The 20,253-nt window shown below is 34.3% G+C and overlaps 2 protein-coding genes across 3 annotated transcripts; both read right to left on the reverse strand.

The window, feature by feature from the left end:
• Window positions 1-8: 8 nt before the first annotated feature.
• LOC110105457 lies at window positions 9-10,674 on the reverse strand. The gene is made up of 13 exons (XM_020834983.2): window positions 10,122-10,674; window positions 7,151-7,383; window positions 6,922-7,045; window positions 6,672-6,745; window positions 4,304-4,350; window positions 4,083-4,230; window positions 3,923-3,979; window positions 3,642-3,840; window positions 3,343-3,404; window positions 3,132-3,232; window positions 993-1,047; window positions 870-917; window positions 9-323 (listed from the first exon to the last, which is right to left on the reverse strand). Exons 2-13 carry the CDS (start codon window positions 7,377-7,379, stop codon window positions 148-150), a joined length of 1,320 nt encoding a protein of 439 aa, XP_020690642.1. The 5' UTR covers window positions 7,380-7,383; window positions 10,122-10,674; the 3' UTR covers window positions 9-147.
• Window positions 10,675-13,114: 2,440 nt separating this feature from the next.
• On the reverse strand, window positions 13,115-20,060 carry LOC110105485 (dnaJ homolog subfamily B member 9). 2 transcript variants are annotated; one of them, XM_020835015.2, is made up of 5 exons: window positions 19,675-20,060; window positions 19,371-19,521; window positions 14,407-14,439; window positions 14,186-14,280; window positions 13,115-13,521 (listed from the first exon to the last, which is right to left on the reverse strand). In XM_020835015.2, exons 1-5 carry the CDS (start codon window positions 19,978-19,980, stop codon window positions 13,321-13,323), a joined length of 786 nt encoding a protein of 261 aa, XP_020690674.1. In that variant the 5' UTR covers window positions 19,981-20,060; the 3' UTR covers window positions 13,115-13,320. The 2 variants fall into 2 exon arrangements, with proteins under 2 accessions (XP_020690674.1, XP_020690675.1); XM_020835016.2 differs by lacking the exon at window positions 14,407-14,439 and having other exon boundaries at window positions 19,675-20,059.
• Window positions 20,061-20,253: the final 193 nt, after the last annotated feature.

The following is a 20,253-nucleotide window of genomic DNA, read 5'->3' on the forward strand; positions in this document are numbered from 1 at the left end:
CCTTGAAATTGAACCGATCAATCTGAGCCAACTGTTATATTATCGTTCGCTATAAGATTTGCTTGTTTTTGTAGTTTATACATGACGGTAAATTCCCACCGGGCATCATCGTATCTTCAATAAGCTTACAGTAAAGGATGGATGCAACTAAAGAACTCTGCATATACGGCTATCAACAACAGGAGACTTAAAAGGTTGAGAGATCTCTAATGCTTCTGCCAGAGACATGCGGCGATTCCTCCATATAGCCTCTGCCCATTTCCTCGTCCTTTCACCTTCTCCTTTCCTCTTCTGTTGAATGCAGAGGATTTCTGCATACCCACCTTAATAAACAATCATGTAGAGATTTTCTTAGTCCATAATGTTATCATCATTTAATTCTAACCCAGCAACTTATAATAATATGCGAGCTTAAGGTTTTAGGATTTAGGGTTAATAAGCAATAAGAAAGCTATCCCAAACGAGCCTAATGGACTTCTAAAAAACTCATTAGTTTTTTGTGAAGCCCTATTTATATCTAATTTTCTTAGATGAAGGATTATATAATTTTAGTTTAAATTTAAAGCTCACTCTAATTTGAGTCTAATCAAAATCAATTTAAATCAGTTTTATTCACACACCATTTTTTTTTTCTTAAAAGAATTTCAAATACAAGTGAAAATAATATCATGCAAACTATGCGTTTAGAAATTTGTCTCGTTGCCTTAAAATTAATTCATTTCAAGCTGAGCCAAACTTGTGCAATTTGAGTTCGAGTCAACATAAATTACTTTTTTTAGTCCGATTCAACTTGGATGCAAAGGATATTCTTATAAGTGTACCCCTCTTTGAGGTTGTATAAATACAAAAAAGGGATGCTAAAAATGTACCTCTTGCAAGTGCTATAACGTCCTGTTTTCCAAGCTCATTGTCAGAATCTGCAGAGAGCAACCATATTAACAGTTTTTTCAACCTTATGAAATAGAATATATAATATATGTATGTTGAATCACCTTGGCTATCCAAAGGAGGAGCTTTCAGCAAATCTAAAGCCCTCCTGTACAATCCCTGGCATTTGAAATTTTAAGAGAGCTGTAAGTCATCGGAAATAGCAATTCATCATCCAAACTTTACAAGCAATGAAAAATCTCAGTGCACTATACAACAACAACAACAAAAACAACATCAACCCTTTATCCCACTACGTGGGATCGGCTCCATGAATCTTTTTTCTTCATTGTTTCCGGTAAAGAGTCAAATTCTCATTTAAATTGATCTAATAACGAAATGTCATTTCTAATATTTTCTAATCAAGTACTTTTAGGTTTATCTTTATCTTTCTTAACATAAGTTAAATCTAATACATCTACTCTCCTAACAGGATCATCAGAAAGCCGCCATTTTACATGACCAAACCATTTAAGGCGACTTTCTCTAATCTTATCTGTAACTGGAGCTACTCCGACCCTTTCACGGATATGCTCATTTCGTATCCTATCTCTAAGAGTAAATCCACTCATCCACCTGAGCATACTCATCTCAGCAACACTTAACTTAAGATTATGCTTCTCTATTAATAGCCAACATTCTACACCATAAAACATTACAGGTCTCACCACCATCTTATAAATTTTCCCTTAAGTTTGAGTGGTACTTTTCTATCACATAACAAACCCAAAGCATTCATCTACTTCAACCATCCAACTTGAAATCTACTAATAATATCCCCATCTATTTCACCATCACTCTAAACAATAGTCCCAAGATATCTAAAATGAGTAGACTTATTAATGACTTGATCGCTCAAAGTCACAAACCCCCCACTATATCTATTACTATTAAAATTATGCTCCATGTATTTAGTTTTAGATCTACTCGAACGAAAACATTTAGACTCTAAAGTTGACTTCCATAATTCGAGTTTACCTTCAAGTCCCTCTCTCGTCTTATCAACAAGAAGAATAGCATCAGCAAAAAGCATACACCAGGATACATCCTCTTGCAAGTGTCTAGTAAGAACATCCATGACTAAAGAAAAAAGATAAGGGCTTAAGGCTAATCCTTGATGTAATCCAACTAAAATGCGAAAATATTTGGTCAAACCACCTTGGGTTTGAACACAAGTAAAAGCTCCAGCATACATATCCCTAATGACCTGAATATAAGCACTATTAACCCATTTCTTTTCTAAAACGCTCCATAGCACTTCTCTTGGAACTTTATCATATACTTTCTCTAAATCAATAAATATCATATATAGATTCTCCTTATTCTCTCTAAACTTCTCCATCAACCCTCTCAATAAATGAATAGCTTTCATAGTAGACCTACCCAACATGAATCCAAATTGATTTTGAGAGCATTAGTATCACGTCGTAACATATGCTCCATAACTCTCTCCCAAAGTTTTAAAGTATGACACATCAACTTAATTCCTCTATAATTCACACAATCTTGTGCATCACATTTATTCTTAAAAATAAGAATCAACACACTCATTCTCCACTAATCTTGCATCTTTTTAGTCTTCAAAATAATAATAAAAAGTTTAGTAAGCCAAAAAACTCTATCTCCTAAGCATTTTCACACCTCTATTAGAATATTATCAGATCCAATAGTTTTTCCACATCATTTTCTTTAAAGTCTCTCTTGCTTCAGTTTTACTAATACACTGAAAAAAATAGAAATTTTTATTTTCATTTAGAGTGCAAAGGTCACTAAAGTAATTCGTATTCTCACAATCTTCATTGAAAAGCTTAGCAAAATAACTCATCCATCTTTTTTTGAATATCATCTTCTAAAAAAATACTTTTTGATCTTCATCCTTGATGCACTTCACTTGAACTAAATCCTTGCTACTCCTATCTTTTTGTTTGGCTAACTTATACATATATCATTTGCGCTTTTTAGAATATAATCTATTATATAAATCATTAAAAGCTAAAATATTTTCATTGTTGATTGCTTTCTTATAAACCTTACGAAATATGTTTAAAAATTCACCATTTTGCAAGTGTAGTTTCTCTATGATCTTATGAGCATATTATTCTGAGTCATATAAAGATTGATTATTTTATTCCATGTAACCTAGCAAAAACATAACATTAAGGATGTTTAAAATTCTTGAACAAAATACAGAAATTCAATCCAACCTCCTGTATCAATATAGCACTTGAAGCCTCCAACTTTGATTTGTGTTTATACATCAAAGCTATACAAGTCAGTATAACCCCAACCTTAGGATGACTTGAACCTGGACCAAATAGAGAATTTCATGTGACCTCGTTGATCTATTAGCTTAGCTAATACCCTAGTAGTAAACAGGGTTATGAATAAAAAATATAAAAGCTGTGAAACAAATACCAAAATGGCTTTCAGCCTGGGTAAGTGCCTTTGTCAAGAGCTCCTCTGCCTCATCAAACTTCCTGAATGAAAAATGCTGCCATCAAACCATGATCATAGAGACATGCTCGGAAATAACCTAAATCTATTTTAAATACTCAGAGAAAAAAAAAAAGAATAGAAAATAAAAATAAATAAATAAATCAGCATATAAGAAGACAAGAATTTAATATAAGTTCACCCAATTAGCAGCTACGTTCTGTTGCCACCTAATGAAGTGGATAATGTGTGATAATGAGAATTAAGTAACAAGAGCTTACCCTGAATGTGACAGAAGCTGACCTAGTGCACAAGTAGCTCCCAAAAGAACTTCCTCAGATATCATGTTTGAAGATGCCAAACAAGAATTATCTGAAACATTTTCTGTTTTAGCAAGTATCACCTTTTCATATAAATCCTTTGCCAATGAAAATTTCCCTGTAGCATGTGAAAATTCCCCATGACTGAGGGCGATATTTCCTGAAAAAGAATAAAAGAATTGACGTTTTTCCGTTATAAATAATTTGGAAAGTAATGAGAAGTATAAAAAAGTACGAATTACCTATTTGATCTGTACCGTCCTCAAAATCTCCTTCGCCACTACCAAAGAGTGCTTCCGCTGATGAAAAGAGCTAGACTTACTACTCAGTTTAAATTAGCTTCATTGATCCGAATCAAATTAATTGGCATCAAAATAGGGTCACTAGAACAAGAATATAAACCTGATTTAAGTTCTCCAAGAACAAGATGAGTTAGTCCTTTGTTAGCTTTAGCCCGTGACTTCAGAACCCCCAACACAGATCCATTGCCTACGGCGCTACTATTCAACAATTGGAAGCAATCATTTGCGAGGACCAACGAAGAGACATCCTAGGGAAACAATCTTTTAAATAAATGTTCAAAACAATAAAGCAACACAGAAGATGCATGCGGTGTGACAAACCTGTCCTGCCTCAAGTTTTAGCCCTATCAGAGCCTCCCATGCTGCAACTGGACATCAGTTTAAGGAGAATAAATAAATTTTAGAGCATTCTTTTAAAAAGAGCCAATCATGTCCTAGGAAAACTATTTTTCTCTTTATATATATATATATATTAGTCATAAAAAATGGGAGCACTTTTCATCAAAAGTCCTTGCATTACTCTTAGGACGAGTTTTGAAAAGCTATTAAATACCAAAGTTCGACGTAAGTTTCACGAGGTCACATTATCCTTGGCATTATTATGAAAATTAGGGTATGAACTGTTACAATTCATAGAATTGGAGAATGGTAAAAATACCTTCTACTTATTATACAAAATTATCCCTATTTATAGATCTATACAAGATGTCTTAATAAAGAAATAAATAACTTCTAATTGATACATAATTGCCTCAATATAATCCTTCCTAATTCAGCTACCCAAATATAGAAGGATATTGGCGTGATCCAAGTGTGCCTCCCACGGATTCTCATCCTGACCGTGGGATCAAATGCCAATGGATGACTGAGATTTTGACATGAACAAAAGGACAACATGTATCACAGCTTAGAGTCACCTTCATATTAACACGAAGTAAAACTGAGCCCATCAATCCCTTCCTAGATCTTGCATTGGCGGGAGCCTAATTCCCTGAATATATTCACGACAAAGGTGCCAACATCCAGGAAATAAAAATTAAAAAATAAAAAAAAATTAAAAAATAAAAAAAAGGCGCCAACATCCAGCTCACATAACAGCTAAACCCAAAAATTCTAGTTTGGGGTCAAAACAACTGAAAGTTAATTTGCTCTTTTAAATAGTGACATAACAAATCTTTTTTTTTTGTTCTATCCCCTCCCCTCTTTTCACATAAAAAGGCAGCCTTCCGATGACCCGGTTAGGAGAGTGGAGGTATTAGATTTGACTTCTGTTAAGAAAGGTAGGGGTAGACCTAAAAAGACTTGGTTAGAATATATTAGGAATGACCTTTCTTTATTAGATTTAAACGAGAATTTGATTTTTAATATGACACAATGGAGAAAAAGGATTCATGTAGCCGACCCCACCCCACGTAGTGGGATAAAGGCTTGATGTTGTTGTTGTTGTTGTTGATCCCCTCCCCTCAAATTTTTCCCCATTTGTGGGGTAAATTTCATTCCCAACCCCCTAAGACTTCCGCATCTACCCTTCCCCTACAAGTCCTTGCATAATCTCTTTTGACGACTTATCTTCAATATGATAGTAAGTGGATGCAGAAATTGGTAGAACCTTGGCTGAAAGCCTGAAATCATTTTCAGCAAAACCAAAAGATAAACACAAGAAACTATGAAGAAGAACACAACAAAACATTTTTTTATTGGAATATTTATGAAGAAAAACACATGTTACAATTGGATCTTCAATTGGAAAGAAAGAACCGGCTCTCCCAAATCCCTAGCCACCAACTAGAACCCGCACAACCTAAGAAACCCTAATTTCAACAAACACAAGCATAAAACTAAAATCACCCCATAGTCAACCCTAAATAGGCTTCCCTAATTCTCTCCTAGATCAGGCTACTTTCCTTACAAGATTCCCTCTCTAATTTGAATTCAATTTGGATATATTTCCCTAATTAATTTCCCCCCAATTTTAATTAAAACCTTCTTAAATATCTCTCTCTATTTCTCCACCTTTGATATTGAATTAAAGCATTATTGGGCCCCATAAGGGGGAGCCAAACCCCCCTTTCCTCCTTTTAGCTGGGCCTGGTTCTGCTGAACTGGGCGAAAGGCTCCCACCCTTCGTGGCCTGTGCGAAACAATACCCTACCATTGGTGGGTGGTTTCTCAGAAGAAAAATGCCACAACTAAGTAGATACAAAGTCACATAACATTTCTTCGGAGCTACAAGAAATCATCTTCATGCCCAAGCCACCCAAGTACGAGGAGGTAGGGCAAGGGCAACAAGCAATAGAGCAAGCATAACCATTCATTTTTGGCTAGATCAAATTGTTGTCATTGTTTCACACCTTCCTTGTTCATTGCTTCCTCTCTCTCTCTCTCTCTATCTCTAGCATTGTGCACCCTCTCTTTCTATAGGCGGAGTTCATATTGACCCGAGATGACCCATATTTCTATTGTTTCAGGTAAGGTTGTGTTAGGGTGGCACCAAGTAAAGTTAGCTTCAAGTCTTAGTTTTTGACCTATTCACTAAACCAATCTTTAATTAGGTTCAAACTTCTTTAGGCCGAATTGAACCCAAACCCCAACACATATTGCAACCCTACATAAAAAAGGCATACTAGAAGAAGACATGGAGTGTTGAAAGCAGAACATGTGAAATTATTAAGAGGTATGCTATCGTTACCTTTAACGTCAAGAGATGCACTGCCCAACTCATGAACCATCTGAAGCTTTTCGATGGAATCTTGAAGCTCGCCTCTGCATCCACACTAAGTAGATTTTAGATTCCTATAGTACTGCACCTAAAAGTACTTCAGTATTCGAGCGTAACAAACAAATAAATTTGTTCCATAATACATACTATATAAAGGAAAAATGAAAAGGAAAAAAATTAGATACAAAAACCTAAGCGCAGAAATGAAAGGGAAAACAACCTTTCATAAAGCAAAGTAGATATTGCAAGCATGAGCATGCCCAATGCATCCTCTGTGGAATCGCTTCCACGTAAGTTGGAAATCCCTTGCTCTAGCACCATCAAGGATTCTGTATATGAATCTCCTGCAGAAAAACAACACAGAGATAAAATCTTAAATCTTATTCATACGAAATCAGGAAAATAAAAAAACAAGGATAAAAAAGAATTATTTTTAAATCCAAACATGCCTGATTTATGAGACCTAGCATGCCCAAGAGCATACTGAATCATCTGATGAGCAACTAGCTTGGAGTGCGGCTCATCCACACCAATGGTTCCATAGAACTTTGCCTCCAAAGCAGCCATATCATTGCTCCTGCAGCTGATCGCAGCCAAAACAGCAAATTTTGGTTTTTTAGTCTTGGTTGTAGCTCTTGAAGCAGCTCTGACCACATTTTGCAGCATTGCTTGAACCATAAACCTAGCAAGAAGGTAGATATCGAAAAAAATGAAAAATGCAGGTAAGGAAGTTCGCTTAAATCCTTCCGCACACATCTGGATGCATGACTATCTACGCTCCATGCCATGAAAGACTATTTTTTGAAACAAGTGTAATAATAATTCATGCAGTTTCAGGGTAAAATTTTAAATTATAAACTTCAGACTGCAAATTGTAGCATTCATCATTGTCATCATTAGCCTCATCTCAACTATTTAAGGACAACTTAATAAATCCTCATTCTCCCTTCATTCTTATTTAGAGTAGCATGAGGTGTTAAACTTATTCTTCACAAATCATTTTTAACAATACCAATCCATATTACTTTGGGTCTACCACTTCTTCCTGATCCTATTGCATTACTTTTATCTACATTTCATTTAATAGGTGCATTTTCTACTAGTCTAAAAGACCATGTCGATTTTCAATTATCAAATCTTTAAAAGATGGCACTCCTATTATTGTGCTAATATAATCAATCATTAATTTCTTCTTTTTTATTTTGTCACAAATCCATCTTAACATTCTCATTCGACTACGATCAACTTAGGCTTTGTTAGAATAGCATTTTGATTGCTTTCGTTGTAAGAAAAACAGTTAGTAAAACATATTATGTGTTTGGAAGATAGCTTATTCATCGTCATTTCAAACATTTGCCTTCAAAAAGCTATTTTAGGAAAAGCATCTTTGAAATTTTGGCGGAGAAAGAAGCTTTAAAAAGCAAAAATAGAAAAAAAAACTTAAACTGCCACAAACAATGACAGCTCTTAACTTTTTATAAAAATGGTTATATAGTTATGAGGAAAACAATTTTTTTAAACTGTTGGTGAGTATCATAAGGATTTTGTTTTTTTGAAAAAATCAAACAATTGACTTTCTTATAGCTACCACACTAGATGTGTCAATAAATGACTCAATACATACCCAACTCAAAAAATATAAGTTAAGTTCACCCAAATAATATGTAGGTTGGGTTCGAGTCTAAAATATCAACTCATCTAACATTCAGGTTGGATTCGAGTTGACACAAAAAATCATAAATCAACTTAAAAAATAACTCATTTAATTTTTGGTTGGGTATAAAACATTGACTAATTGGCAACCCTCATTTTCCTCAATGGGTAATATTCAGGTTAACTTAGTTGTTTTGATCATGGTTTAAAATTGCGCAATAAGAGGCAGGCGCGCCTCAACACAATTTTAAACTTTTAAGCCTCAAAGCCTACGCAATGAGAGTTGGCATTGAGGCGTATGCCTCAAGTTCACTGAGGGGCACCTCGCCTCATGTTTTAGAGGCGCCCGCCTCTTAAAATTAAAATTAAAAAAAAAAACGTTCGGTACCACTCGGTACGACGATGCCGATACCGCTAGGTCCATGCTCGATATCGCTTGGTATCTTTCCATACAAACGACTTACCATGCTCGGTACCGCTAGGTCGAACCCCGCCAAATGGCAACACCCCCTTGGACCCTGGCTGCCCGGCATGTTGTTGTATTCATCATCTTTAGTAATAGTTGTTAGTGTTAATCTGCTTCTTGTTATTACTCGTTAGTATCTAAAAAATTTATCATTTTATGTTTATACAATCTTTTGATTTTGAGGCTTACGCCTAAAAACGCCTTGAGGCTTACACCTCGTCTCACGAACGAAAAATGTCTCAATACCCGATTACGTAATTTTAAACATTGGTTCTGATATCAAAACAAATGTATGAACCATATAATAAATAGGTCACGCGTGACAAGTTTTGGTCAATGAAGGTTTTGCCAATTCAGGTTTAGATAACACATTTTATGTTTACGCAATCTTTTGATTTTGAGATGAGGCTGGATTGATGAATCGAAGTATGACTCCCAAAAGATAAAAGATTGGGTTGGCTACAAGCTTTTAATAGGTTTTACTAGAGACAACACATATGGACTTTTAACCTTTGATTTGATACTTAACAACTAAACTTCACCTCACTAGGATAGGTAGGCTTGATTTGAGTGAAGTAGCATTTTGGGTGAAGAGGATTAATGTCGGGGATAAATTTACGGGAGATTTGCATGCATACCATTGAATTTCTATGCATTTATATTCTATTACATAAATCTTTATATTTATTTATATAACACCTTAATGTCTAAATAACATCAAAGTGTATGCATGAAAAGGTGTATATATATATATATAACCCCTAAAATGATCCAAGCACGATGGATTGTTAAAACAACCAGACAAGCTAGACATGTTAACTTCCAAAGGCGAAGCTACCATGGGGCAGTGAAGGCTCATGCCCCCACTAACCTGGCTCACAATGCTTAAAATTTAGGTTTTCTAAAAATAATCTTACCACCAAATTAACCCTCTAGCACGCCTATAGGGTTAAAATCACAATATACAAGGCTACACTTGATCTGCTTCCCAAGAAAATATTTATTGCTGAATTCAGTCAATTAAAATTTGATTTTTAGTTTAGATTTAACCGTGTGCATTGTGCAAAGTGCAAACACTCAAGTTTTCTTCTTCGAACTTATAACTTATTAATTAAAAATTGATATGGAGAGATACTTAATATCATTAGTTTCTTCCCCACAAAGAAAAATTTCTGATTCCGCGCCCTTCTTAACTTCATTGGGATTGGGCTAGGAAAAATCATCTTATAACTAAAATAGAAAAAATAAACAAATTTTGCCCGACAGAAGAAGATGAAAATAAAGGATCAGATGGAACATACCCAACGCTTAAGTGCACTGAAGAAGCACAATCTTGCTCCTTTACATGCTCGCTTTCCCAATCAAAGAACCAGTAAGGGAAAGAATAAAACCAAAACCTTTTAGGTGACTGAAGACGATGAAAACAGAAAATAAATCGTTCTCCAACTTGTGCTGAGTTATTTCACCGGACGGGGAAGCTGACGTGGGACCGAGAGAGAGACAGAGAGGCGGCAGCGGCGGTGAGAGGATCGAATGTAAGAGCGAAAATTTAGAACTGTTAAATCTCACAGCGAATTAAATCCTACGTTTCCCTCTTTTTGCCGATAAATCCCGGAGTTCGGCGGATTTACGGGATTAGGCCAGCACGCGAAAGGAAGAAAGATGGCTACCTTCGCAAGGATCAAGTTCCCGTCGTCGTCGTTACTTCCGATCCAACAGAAGAACGGCGGAGGTGTGACTTCGGATCCGAAAGGACGGAACGTCGTCGAAGGAGGCGAACAAGTTATTTAGCGACTGGTTGCGAAGCAGGCGAAGTCAGAACAGCCGGAGAAGGGGAAAAGCAAACCCAAGCAAGCCTGAACCGGTATTCTTTTCTAATTAAGAATATAGGAATAAATTAATATAGTTTAATTAGGTTAATTAAAATTAATTAAGAATATAATAAAATTAACAATTAATTAATTGATAATTAACTTAATTTATAATCGTATTATTTATAATGGTTAGTTAGTAAAATTAATAATTCATAAATAATAAAAAATATAATCAAAATTAAAATTAATAAAGTTATTTCATAATTACTTTTTTCTAATTATATTATTTTAATAATTGTAATTTATTGACATCAATTAAAGTTAGGGAATTTTACATACATACCACTTTATAACATTCTATTTACATATCTAACACCTAAAATTTTAATATTACATACATACCACCTTATATTATTTTAATATCAAATATATCACTCATGTTTCCTTCCTACCACTTAATATATTTCATTTATACCACCCATATTTGATATGAAATTTAACTATGGGTGGTATGCATGTAATATTAAAGTTTTAGGTGTTAAATATGTAAATAGAGTAGTATAAAGTGGTATGCATGTAAATCTCCCTTAAAGTTATTACTAATAAGTAATTTGTACTTAAATGCAAATTAAAATTAAATGGAAATTAAATTAAAATTTTAAAAAACTATGCGCCTTAAATCCTGAATTTTATTGTTAAGTTGTTCTTGAGGATTTAATAGGATGTAATACTTATCTTGTCAAATAGTTTTCAGGATTTAGCTTTAGCAGGATTTAATAAATCCGAATTTATAAGATTTACTAAATCTTACTTGTTGTCAAACACCCCTAAGTGATTCCGACAATAAAGAGCCTAGGGTTTAAATAAAATTTCACCAATCCTTTTTTGCAGTATTTTAAACAAATTTGTTATATATATTCATTTTTTTTTCTCTGATGAAATATATTTTAAAATTAATCTAATGAGAGAACCTCTAATATTGATGAATTATTTTTTGAAGTCAATGTCTCAAAAACATCAAAAAACATCAAATTCATTGCAAACATCTCCTGCATAGGAGGGGGAAGCACAAAGAGTAAATTATATTAACAAGGGAAGAGATTGTCGTAGGCTTGATGGGTGGAGGATTTAGGGTAGCTAAAGGCAGCTTGAGAAAATGGACCACGTGCATTGCAAGGATTAGGCTTCCATTCATAGAAAATAAGTTGAAGAATATATTTACTTTTGATAGTGAAGGTGATGAAATCTAATAAATTAAAGGTAGTAGAGATTTATATGCTTACTCTAAAAAAAAATTCAAACAAACATGTTTCTCTGTGAGGGGATAAAAAATGAGAGAAAAGTAAATTTTATTAGGAATTTTTTAGTTTCTAGTTTTAGACTATTAACAATGAGGCCAATTTTTTGAATTCTTCTTTAAAAAGCTTAAATTCTACAGTCCAATTTTTAATATAAAAGGTCACCAATTAATAAACCAAGGACCTTTGTCAAACTTGAATAGAAAAAAAAATATTGACTAAAAAGAGAAGGTTGAGTGAAACACAAGTCAATACAGTTTGTCATGTCCTATTTTTCATCAAACACAGCTCACATTGTCTTGTTGGTTGAAAGCAACAAAGAGGCTTTGGGTTCGAGTCTTTGTGTATACGTTTGTGTGTATGAGTTTACTTTAAATGGGCTAAATGTCCCAAAAAAAAAAATTTTTTTTTTTTTCATCAACAAATTCTATCAAGATGAGATTGTATGTGATGTTTTAAAAATTGATGCAAGCCATGCCTTCTAGGCAAACCATGTCAAAATCACGCATGTGCTAGTCCACAAGGGAAGAGAGAATAACCTGTTGCCAAGAGTTCATTTGTTGTGGTGGATAATTTTCGAAGATGGCCAATGCTGTTAACATTGCCAATTTGTTCTTTCAAGAAATTGTCTAGCTTCACGGAGTGTTTAAGATAATTACGTCAGACATATATAAATTTAGATAGCCTCAACAAATAAAAGCCTCGCAAATATGCTTATATTACTACTATTAGGGGCATTTATGAGTACCATCCTCCGGATGATGCTAATTAACTGAATTGATCTCGGAGTCAGGTTCTTCATACGATAGGCAGAATTGACATAGCTATTTTGTCGTGCTCAGTGTGATACGATGCTGCCATTGCTATATGCTCATCTTTTCAGAGCTTTCATATTCTAGTTCCAGTAATCTTCTGGACTTATGGCAGAGTCGGTTATGCTTTTAGTATTTGATTTAAAATATGGGTGGAAAAAAGCTTAGTTTTTCAATACAATTGTACAAGATAACTATTCAAGATTTCTTGTTTTCAGTTCTTCAGATGTGCACAAGGTTTATCCTTCTACTCTTTATTCACTTCGCCATATCAAAAAGACTTGGGCAAATTATTTTTTTGCTGTTTCTTAAAATAAAAATTTTAATTTTTATACTAAAAAAACTGATTTAAAAAACAGTAAGAAAACCGTCCCACACCGAAGCATTAATTTGATTGAGATTCAAATAATAACTTACAGAAAATACAATAACTTTAGACTGAACAAATGTAAGAATACAATAGATATTAGACCTTCATATGGCCTTTCTTAAATAACAAGTTCGGCAATGACATGGAGTATTTACCGAGAATAATTAGTGAAGAATACATGTCGGCAAGAACTCTGAAGAAATCTTTTATAATCCCAAGTTCTTTTTCAGTTGAGCAAGAGCAGCTTCTATTTCATCAATGTTGTCTTCAATGCTAGTTTCCTTGTTTCCTTTAGCTTTGAACTCATTTTTTGAGTTTTCACTGAAATGGTTTTCCTCAGCTTCAGTGCCAGAATCATAAATATTAAGTTCCTTCTCCAAGAACTCAACAAACTCCTCACCAATGTCCTGTTAAATAAATTACATTCAAAATGTGCAGAATGAAAGAACATGATTCAATTTGGAAGATCATGTGATTAATGATCCAATCGTATTTGAAATAAATTAGCTCTTCATAAGGAACTAGACTGTAGCAACTAGCAGTGTAAATGAGCAGAGATTGATCAAGATCAAACTGTTGTTCGCCTTGTTAAATAAACGAACAAAAAAATTTTGTGTATTTGTACTGTTTGCTTATCGAGCGAAAAATGAGTTGTTCATAACATAAAATTTAGTTGAAAGGCTTACATAAATTATAAAGAATGCATATTGTCACATTCATATGCATTTATCTAAACAAACATAAACATCTACAAATATTTATTTACAGAATCTATATATCTATGCGCACACAAACATAAACATATACAAAAATATATGAAAATGAGAGAGAGAGAGAGAGAGATGAACCCTAAACAAATTTATGCTTGTATCTGGCTCCTAAATAAATAAATTTGTAAGAAAATAAATTAAAGAAAGTTTCTTAGAATAACTTTTCAGTTATACTAAAACAATACTTTAAAAAGCAGTAAGAAAGCCATTCCAAATGAAGCCTAAATATAAACTAATTATCAATGCGAACACTAACAACTGGCTTTTTTTATAGGTCTAATAGCAACAGGATAAAACTTACTGCCAACTCCTCCCATAAACTTTTAGGTTTCTCTTCTGAGTTTATGCCGGCTTCCCAATTCTGAAATTCTACTTGCAAATCTCTGAAGAAGTCCGCTGCATTAAATAAAATTTAGGTTATTCATCAAGAAGAAAAAGGTTCTTCTAAGAAAAGTTTCAAGATCAAACAAAACTACATAAATAACAATTAGCTGGCAGACACTCCAACACAGACAAATCTACCTATTGTTATTTGAACTTCTCTCAGAAATTCACCTGCAGAATTAAATATGCAGTATAAGGATCTGTAATTAATCCATTATCCAAGTCCTAACAACTTAACAGCTAATTAAAAGCAACAAGAATGAATTAACAGAGTTTGTCCGCATTTGGTCTATACAACATGGATTTTTCTGAATCACGACTCAAATTCACATTAAATATGTTTCTGAAGCTTGGAAAGATCAATATGGCGAACTGGTCGAAGATAACCAAACAGCATCTCTCTTTCCCCTTTCGAAGGTGTTTGTTTCTATATCAGATACACTAAATGATTCATCAAGTTAAGAATTTTATAAAGAATAGTTACATTTTTCATATTTAGGAAAATGAGACATTGCATCATATGATATACCTAACCCAGGACCCTACTACTCACAAAAAAAAAGACTCAAAACCATTACATTTGTTTTCAAATGAGTGCAATACATAAATATTCAATTAAAATTTATATTACACTTATCTCAAAGAAAATCCAACACCATGGAGACTCATCAAGATCAAACTTTGGTCAGGAAATCCTCAACCAATTTTTTCCCAAATACCTATCATTTTCGGTCTTAAGTTGTAGCAAATTTGTGTATGGGTTTTGGTTCAATTATCATGTATGCCATAATAAATATCATTCTATGGACTCTGGCAAAAAAAAAAGGAAGTGTATATGTAGGACTATGGTTACATCTTTTTCTTCTTCTTTTGCATGCCTACATTGGAATACTTTCTGGAAACTTGAATGTTATGATCCCTAGAGGTGCCATGTCAAATGTACTTAATTTAATGTTCAATTTGAAAATAATGAGGAAATATATCGGACAAATGATACATCACAAAAAGATTTCCAAACATATAGCCGCAGGTTTCAAATTTAGACACGATATTTGGTAGAGATGAAATAAGTCTTATGAAACAATTACTTATTACTATGTGTGAATATATGTTTGGTTGTGTCTACATGGATTTAAGAAATGAGAATGTTAAAAGGATAGATATATGACCCAACTAAGAAGGATAATATGTAAGATGATTAAACTGGAGAGATAATGGGAGTGACAACCATTACTTTAGGAGGCTGGGCAAAGAGAAGATAAGGAAAAACTTCCCCAAGTCAATTTACTCAATCAACCATTACTCTTAGTAAAGTTTAATCGAATAAACCAAACATGGCCAAGATCATATCTCCATTAGCGGTTCCACCACATCACCTTTGGGGAATAGCTAGAGTTGTGAGCAACCAAGGTAAGAAGAGAACTATTTATCTCAAAGAATGCACAAGATATAAGTTCGTTGCTGAAGTAAAAAGGTGAATGTGATAAAGAGAATAAACATTATATAAGAAAGATGTTGGGTAATCAAGTTACCACACCACAATAGATAGTGAATTAAGATGAAATAATGGATTGAATTCAGGCCATGGCAATCATAACGGCCTAGGATTGGTGGGTTAAAAAGGATAAAGAGAGAGAGATAGAGAACCACGGCATAGAATTTAAGCTAATTCATCAACCAAATGGGATGTAAAGAGGAATGACCATTGTTTTTAGAAGTCATTTTATGGCTACATGAAGCTCAGACTAGAGAGGGGCAGGCCAAATTTTCCATGAGGCAACAAGGGGAGGTTTTCGGTTGAGGCGTCAAGTCGGATGGTTTGGGGCACACCTTTACACTCTCGTATAAAGGGTAATCGACCATTTTAAAATTTAGAAAAACTTAAATTTAATTATCAGAAAAACCTACTTAAATTAAAGTTTTTCTCTAAATCTATTAAGTAGAAATATAAAATAAAAGCCTAAACTGATTCAAACAACACTCCACTAGCTCATTACTCCCTCATTGACCCACTTTTACGAAATGTTAAAATATAAAATTACCAGAGCTAGCACTCCATGCCTCTGAGATCATGCCACATCCCAATGGCAGATAAAATACCTCGCCTTCATCTCCAATTTTTAAGATATAAGGAATAACTAAAGGATTACCAATACAAACTAACTTAGCTCTCTTGCATTGCACAAGGAAATAAAGCTTGCGAAGAGGAGAGCATTTGTTCAACTCAACTAGGTAAGAAGAGGAGTACAAGGAAAAGCAGTCCTCTAATAATCATTAGACAGTTGAATTTCCTTTGTCAGAAGCATCCATTAAAAAAGCGGACGAGGCGTTCGCATTGAGTCGCGCCTCAAGTCGAGGCGGAAGTCATGCGTATCGAGGCTTACGCCTCGAACCATCCAGCGAAGCCTACGATTTTTTCGCACGAGGCGTACGCATTAGAGCGTAACGCCTCGAGGCAGTATGAGGCACTGCCTCGAAATTTTTTCTTCGGTATATATGTAAATACGACGCAGCCGATTTGTGTTCGTGTATTCGCGTATAGGATTAGGGCTTCCTGTGAGAATTGAAAGGCGAATAGATGCGAAGCCGTGAGTGTAGGAGACAAGTTGGAAGAGACGATGCAGGGAAAGAAACGAAGCCGAGGTTTGAGATCAGGAAACGTTCAGCATCCGTTAGGTCGAAGAGCAGTACGCTCTGTTGTGGCCTTGACTTTGACGTGCAGTAACGAAAGCTTGAATAACTCCTGATTGGCTTTCTTTCATTCGTCCCTCAGCTAACATGCTCGGTATCGAGCAGATACAAGCCGTAACACTCAGTACATGCTCGGTACTACTAGGTACTGCCGACCACCGACTGTGACATGCCGATACGAGCAAGTACATGCTCGGTACTGACCGGTACATACCCGGTCACCGAAGCCGTGACATGCCTGTACGCTCACACCGGTACCCGCTCGGTACCGAATGCGGGTAAATGCTTGTTGATGTGAGCTACAATCTGATGATGAATGGATTACTCCTAAGAATGTGTATGTATCTGAATTGAAGCAGAAGGAGAAGTCGTGTCCAATGAAGAAGACAATAAGCAACTACCCAAGATATTAAGAAGAAATTAAAGTGAGATTGAGCTTCAAAAAAATTTAAATGTATTCTTAAATATAATGAATTATTTTGTATGTTACTATTGTTTCATTTAGACTAAGAAATATTAACTTATATAGGAGATAAAGAAAAATATTATAGATGAAGAAGAGTTGGAGATGACTTTGACATTAATTATGAAGATCTTCTGAATGATAATCAAAATTATGATGAGCCTGCTTTCTATCCTAAGTGTTTATTTTTTTAAGTGAGTTTATTTTAAATCTTGTATTCCAGTAATATTATCTTAAAACAAATCTTCAAATTCATAGTTGACATAATATTTTGTTATTTTTTGTAATTATTTATAATTTTAAATTGATTTATTTTAATCATTTTGAGGCTTACGCCTCGAGGCTTACGCCTCGCCTCGCTTAGAAAAAACGCCTCGATTCCCTATTTCGACTTTTAAAACCTTGGTCAGAAGAATATAATAGAAGAAAATTTTTAATTGAAAAAGTGTCTTAAGTCAGGTAAGTGAAAAAACATGCATAATTTGAAAATGCCCATAGAGCATGTTTTACAAAGACAACATGGTCTACATATTGAATGTACAACCCGGCTCTCTAGCAAACTCTTTTAGCTGTATTGTTGTAACTAAATAAACTATAGTTCAAGACTACATATATGAAGCCATAAATTACTTGATTCCTCACTTCTTTCATAAAACAACTCCAATTTAAAATTTAGTCTGACATTCAAAATGTAGGTGAATCAAAGGGGAGATCCCCCTCGAGAACCAGCCAAACAATCTTTACATTCTAAGACAATATTCAACAAGCAAAAAGATATTATTTAAAAAGTAATATTTATCAAGTAAATAGTATATTTAGAAAGTAAAGGGCCTAAGTCATCCAACTGAGGAATAACCATAATTTTCAAATGCCCATAATAATGTTTTATCATTATAACATGCATGCATCCTAATTATACCTCAACTCTCTAGAAAAGTCTTTTAGTTGTACCTAAATAAACCATAATTCAAGTTTATAGAAGTGAGGATATAAAGTATTCCATTCATGCTTAATTCTTTGTAAAATAGAATCACCCCACTTTAGAACTTAGCATGAGATTCGAGATGTAAGTGGATCATCTAGGAGATCCCCCTCATGATCCAGCCAAACAATTATATAGAATTTAAGTGAATATTCATGATGTAAATGGGATATTCTAAAAGCAAAGTGCCTTTAGTCTATAATTTTCAAATGCACATAAGGCCTGTTCTACAATGCAGCACATATCAGCTCTCAAGAAAACTCTGTAACAATATAGTTGTACCTAAATAGACAATTGTGGAAGTATATAAAATATGAGATCATTCATTCTCAATTTGTTGGGCATAAAATCACGACACCATAAAATATAGTCTAAGATTTATCGGGGAGATCTCACTTAAGATCAAACCTAAGCTACCCAAAGGATAAGACCCTCAAAGAAAACTAACCCTACTTTTCGTTTGTTATGTGCAGTACAACCTAGGGTGGCTATCTCACTTCCAATACTTTTTTGGCGCATAAAACATACCGGAGACAAGACAACCAATGATCAAAAGTAGTACATATACGACGAGTAGATTCCCAAATAAGCAAGCTATATATGAATAATTTCACTTGTGCATGTCAACTAGTCTAGTTTGTAGAGATATTAGAAGCCATTGTCAAGGTCCAAGAATCTATTCTCGACTATGGAATGAACTTCTGCATGTATTCTGTCCATGCCTTTCATAATTTATAGAAAAATATGTTTTATTACGCCTGGTCAAGTTTTTCATAACTTTGGCGCATCAATGTGACATAATAGCCAATATCCTGTATCTCCATACAATCTTCATGCTTCATGTCCATCATTCACTAATCTTCAAACTTTTTAGCATTCGATACAATATATATTAAAAAAAAAGGGCGAACGGCGAAGTAGCCATAATATTTGGGAAATCAGATAACAATATACTAAATCCCATACCTAGGCCATAAAACTCTTCTTCCTGTGAAGCCTGCTGGCTTCTTTGATTTTTCGATTTATTTGCAGAATAACCAAACTTTGAATGAGTTCCTGATCCTAACAAGGTATTATACGCATGCTTGATCCGCATGAACTTCTCTTGCGCATTTGGCTGTTTCAAAATCAACATTCAAGAATATATTTCACCCAGCTATGAAAAAGATCAAATTTTTACCAAAGAGACAAAAACAGAAACCAACAGCAGATAAAAAGAAAAAAAAAAAAAAAAACAGAGAGAAGCTCCTAAAGAAATAAAGTAACTCACCTCCTTGTTAACGTCCGGGTGGTATTTTAGGGCGAGTCTCCTGTAAGCCTTTTTTATCTCCTCCGGAGTGACTGAGGAGGGCACGCCCAACACCTCGTAAGGAGATTCTCTCGCACTCGCTCTCAAACGGGCAACGCCTCTCCCTTTTGAGGAGAAAAGCCCATCGCGGCGAAGGGAGAGAAGAGAGGAAGGAGCGTGAAGTGGCGGAGGTGGCAGCTGAGTAGGGTTAAAGAAACGGTGAGGAAAGGTAAGAGAAGGAGAGGATGTGGAATAGCAAGGAAGAAGCGGAGGGTTTGGAATTTGCATAGATAGAAGAAGAATCGAAGATGGTTAGGAAGCTTATCGCCTTAGTATTTTTGCTTGTTTTGTACTAATGAGGAGCGTGAAATTTTTGTTAGTGTAAGGCATATATTTATTATTTAAAAAACGTTATTTTTATTTTTAATAGATATTTATAATTTAAATTTAACAATTTTAGATAGAATATAAGCTAAATATTTTTAATAATTATATTTATATAAATTAAAAATATATAATGTATAAAAATATCTTTAAGTACTCATACCTATATTCATTATT

This window comes from Dendrobium catenatum, unplaced genomic scaffold (assembly GCF_001605985.2).
Source record: "Dendrobium catenatum unplaced genomic scaffold, ASM160598v2 fragScaff_scaffold_621, whole genome shotgun sequence".
NCBI classification, from domain to species: Eukaryota; Viridiplantae; Streptophyta; class Magnoliopsida; order Asparagales; family Orchidaceae; genus Dendrobium; species Dendrobium catenatum.

Coding starts and splice junctions, on each gene's coding strand:
- LOC110105457 (XM_020834983.2), bottom strand. CDS start 7,379: ATGGTTCAAGCAATGCTGCAAAATGTGGTCAGAGCTGCTTCAAGAGCT. Junction 4,231..4,303: donor TAAAACTTGAGGCAGGACAG/GTTTGTCACACC, acceptor TTGTTTCCCTAG/GATGTCTCTTCGTTGGTCCT. Junction 3,233..3,342: donor CCAGGCTGAAAGCCATTTTG/GTATTTGTTTCA, acceptor TATTTGGTCCAG/GTTCAAGTCATCCTAAGGTT.
- LOC110105485 (XM_020835015.2), bottom strand. CDS start 19,980: ATGCAAATTCCAAACCCTCCGCTTCTTCCTTGCTATTCCACATCCTCT. Junction 14,440..19,370: donor AGAAGAGTTTTATGGCCTAG/GTATGGGATTTA, acceptor TTAATTCTGCAG/GTGAATTTCTGAGAGAAGTT. Junction 14,281..14,406: donor AGAAGTTCAAATAACAATAG/GTAGATTTGTCT, acceptor TATTTAATGCAG/CGGACTTCTTCAGAGATTTG.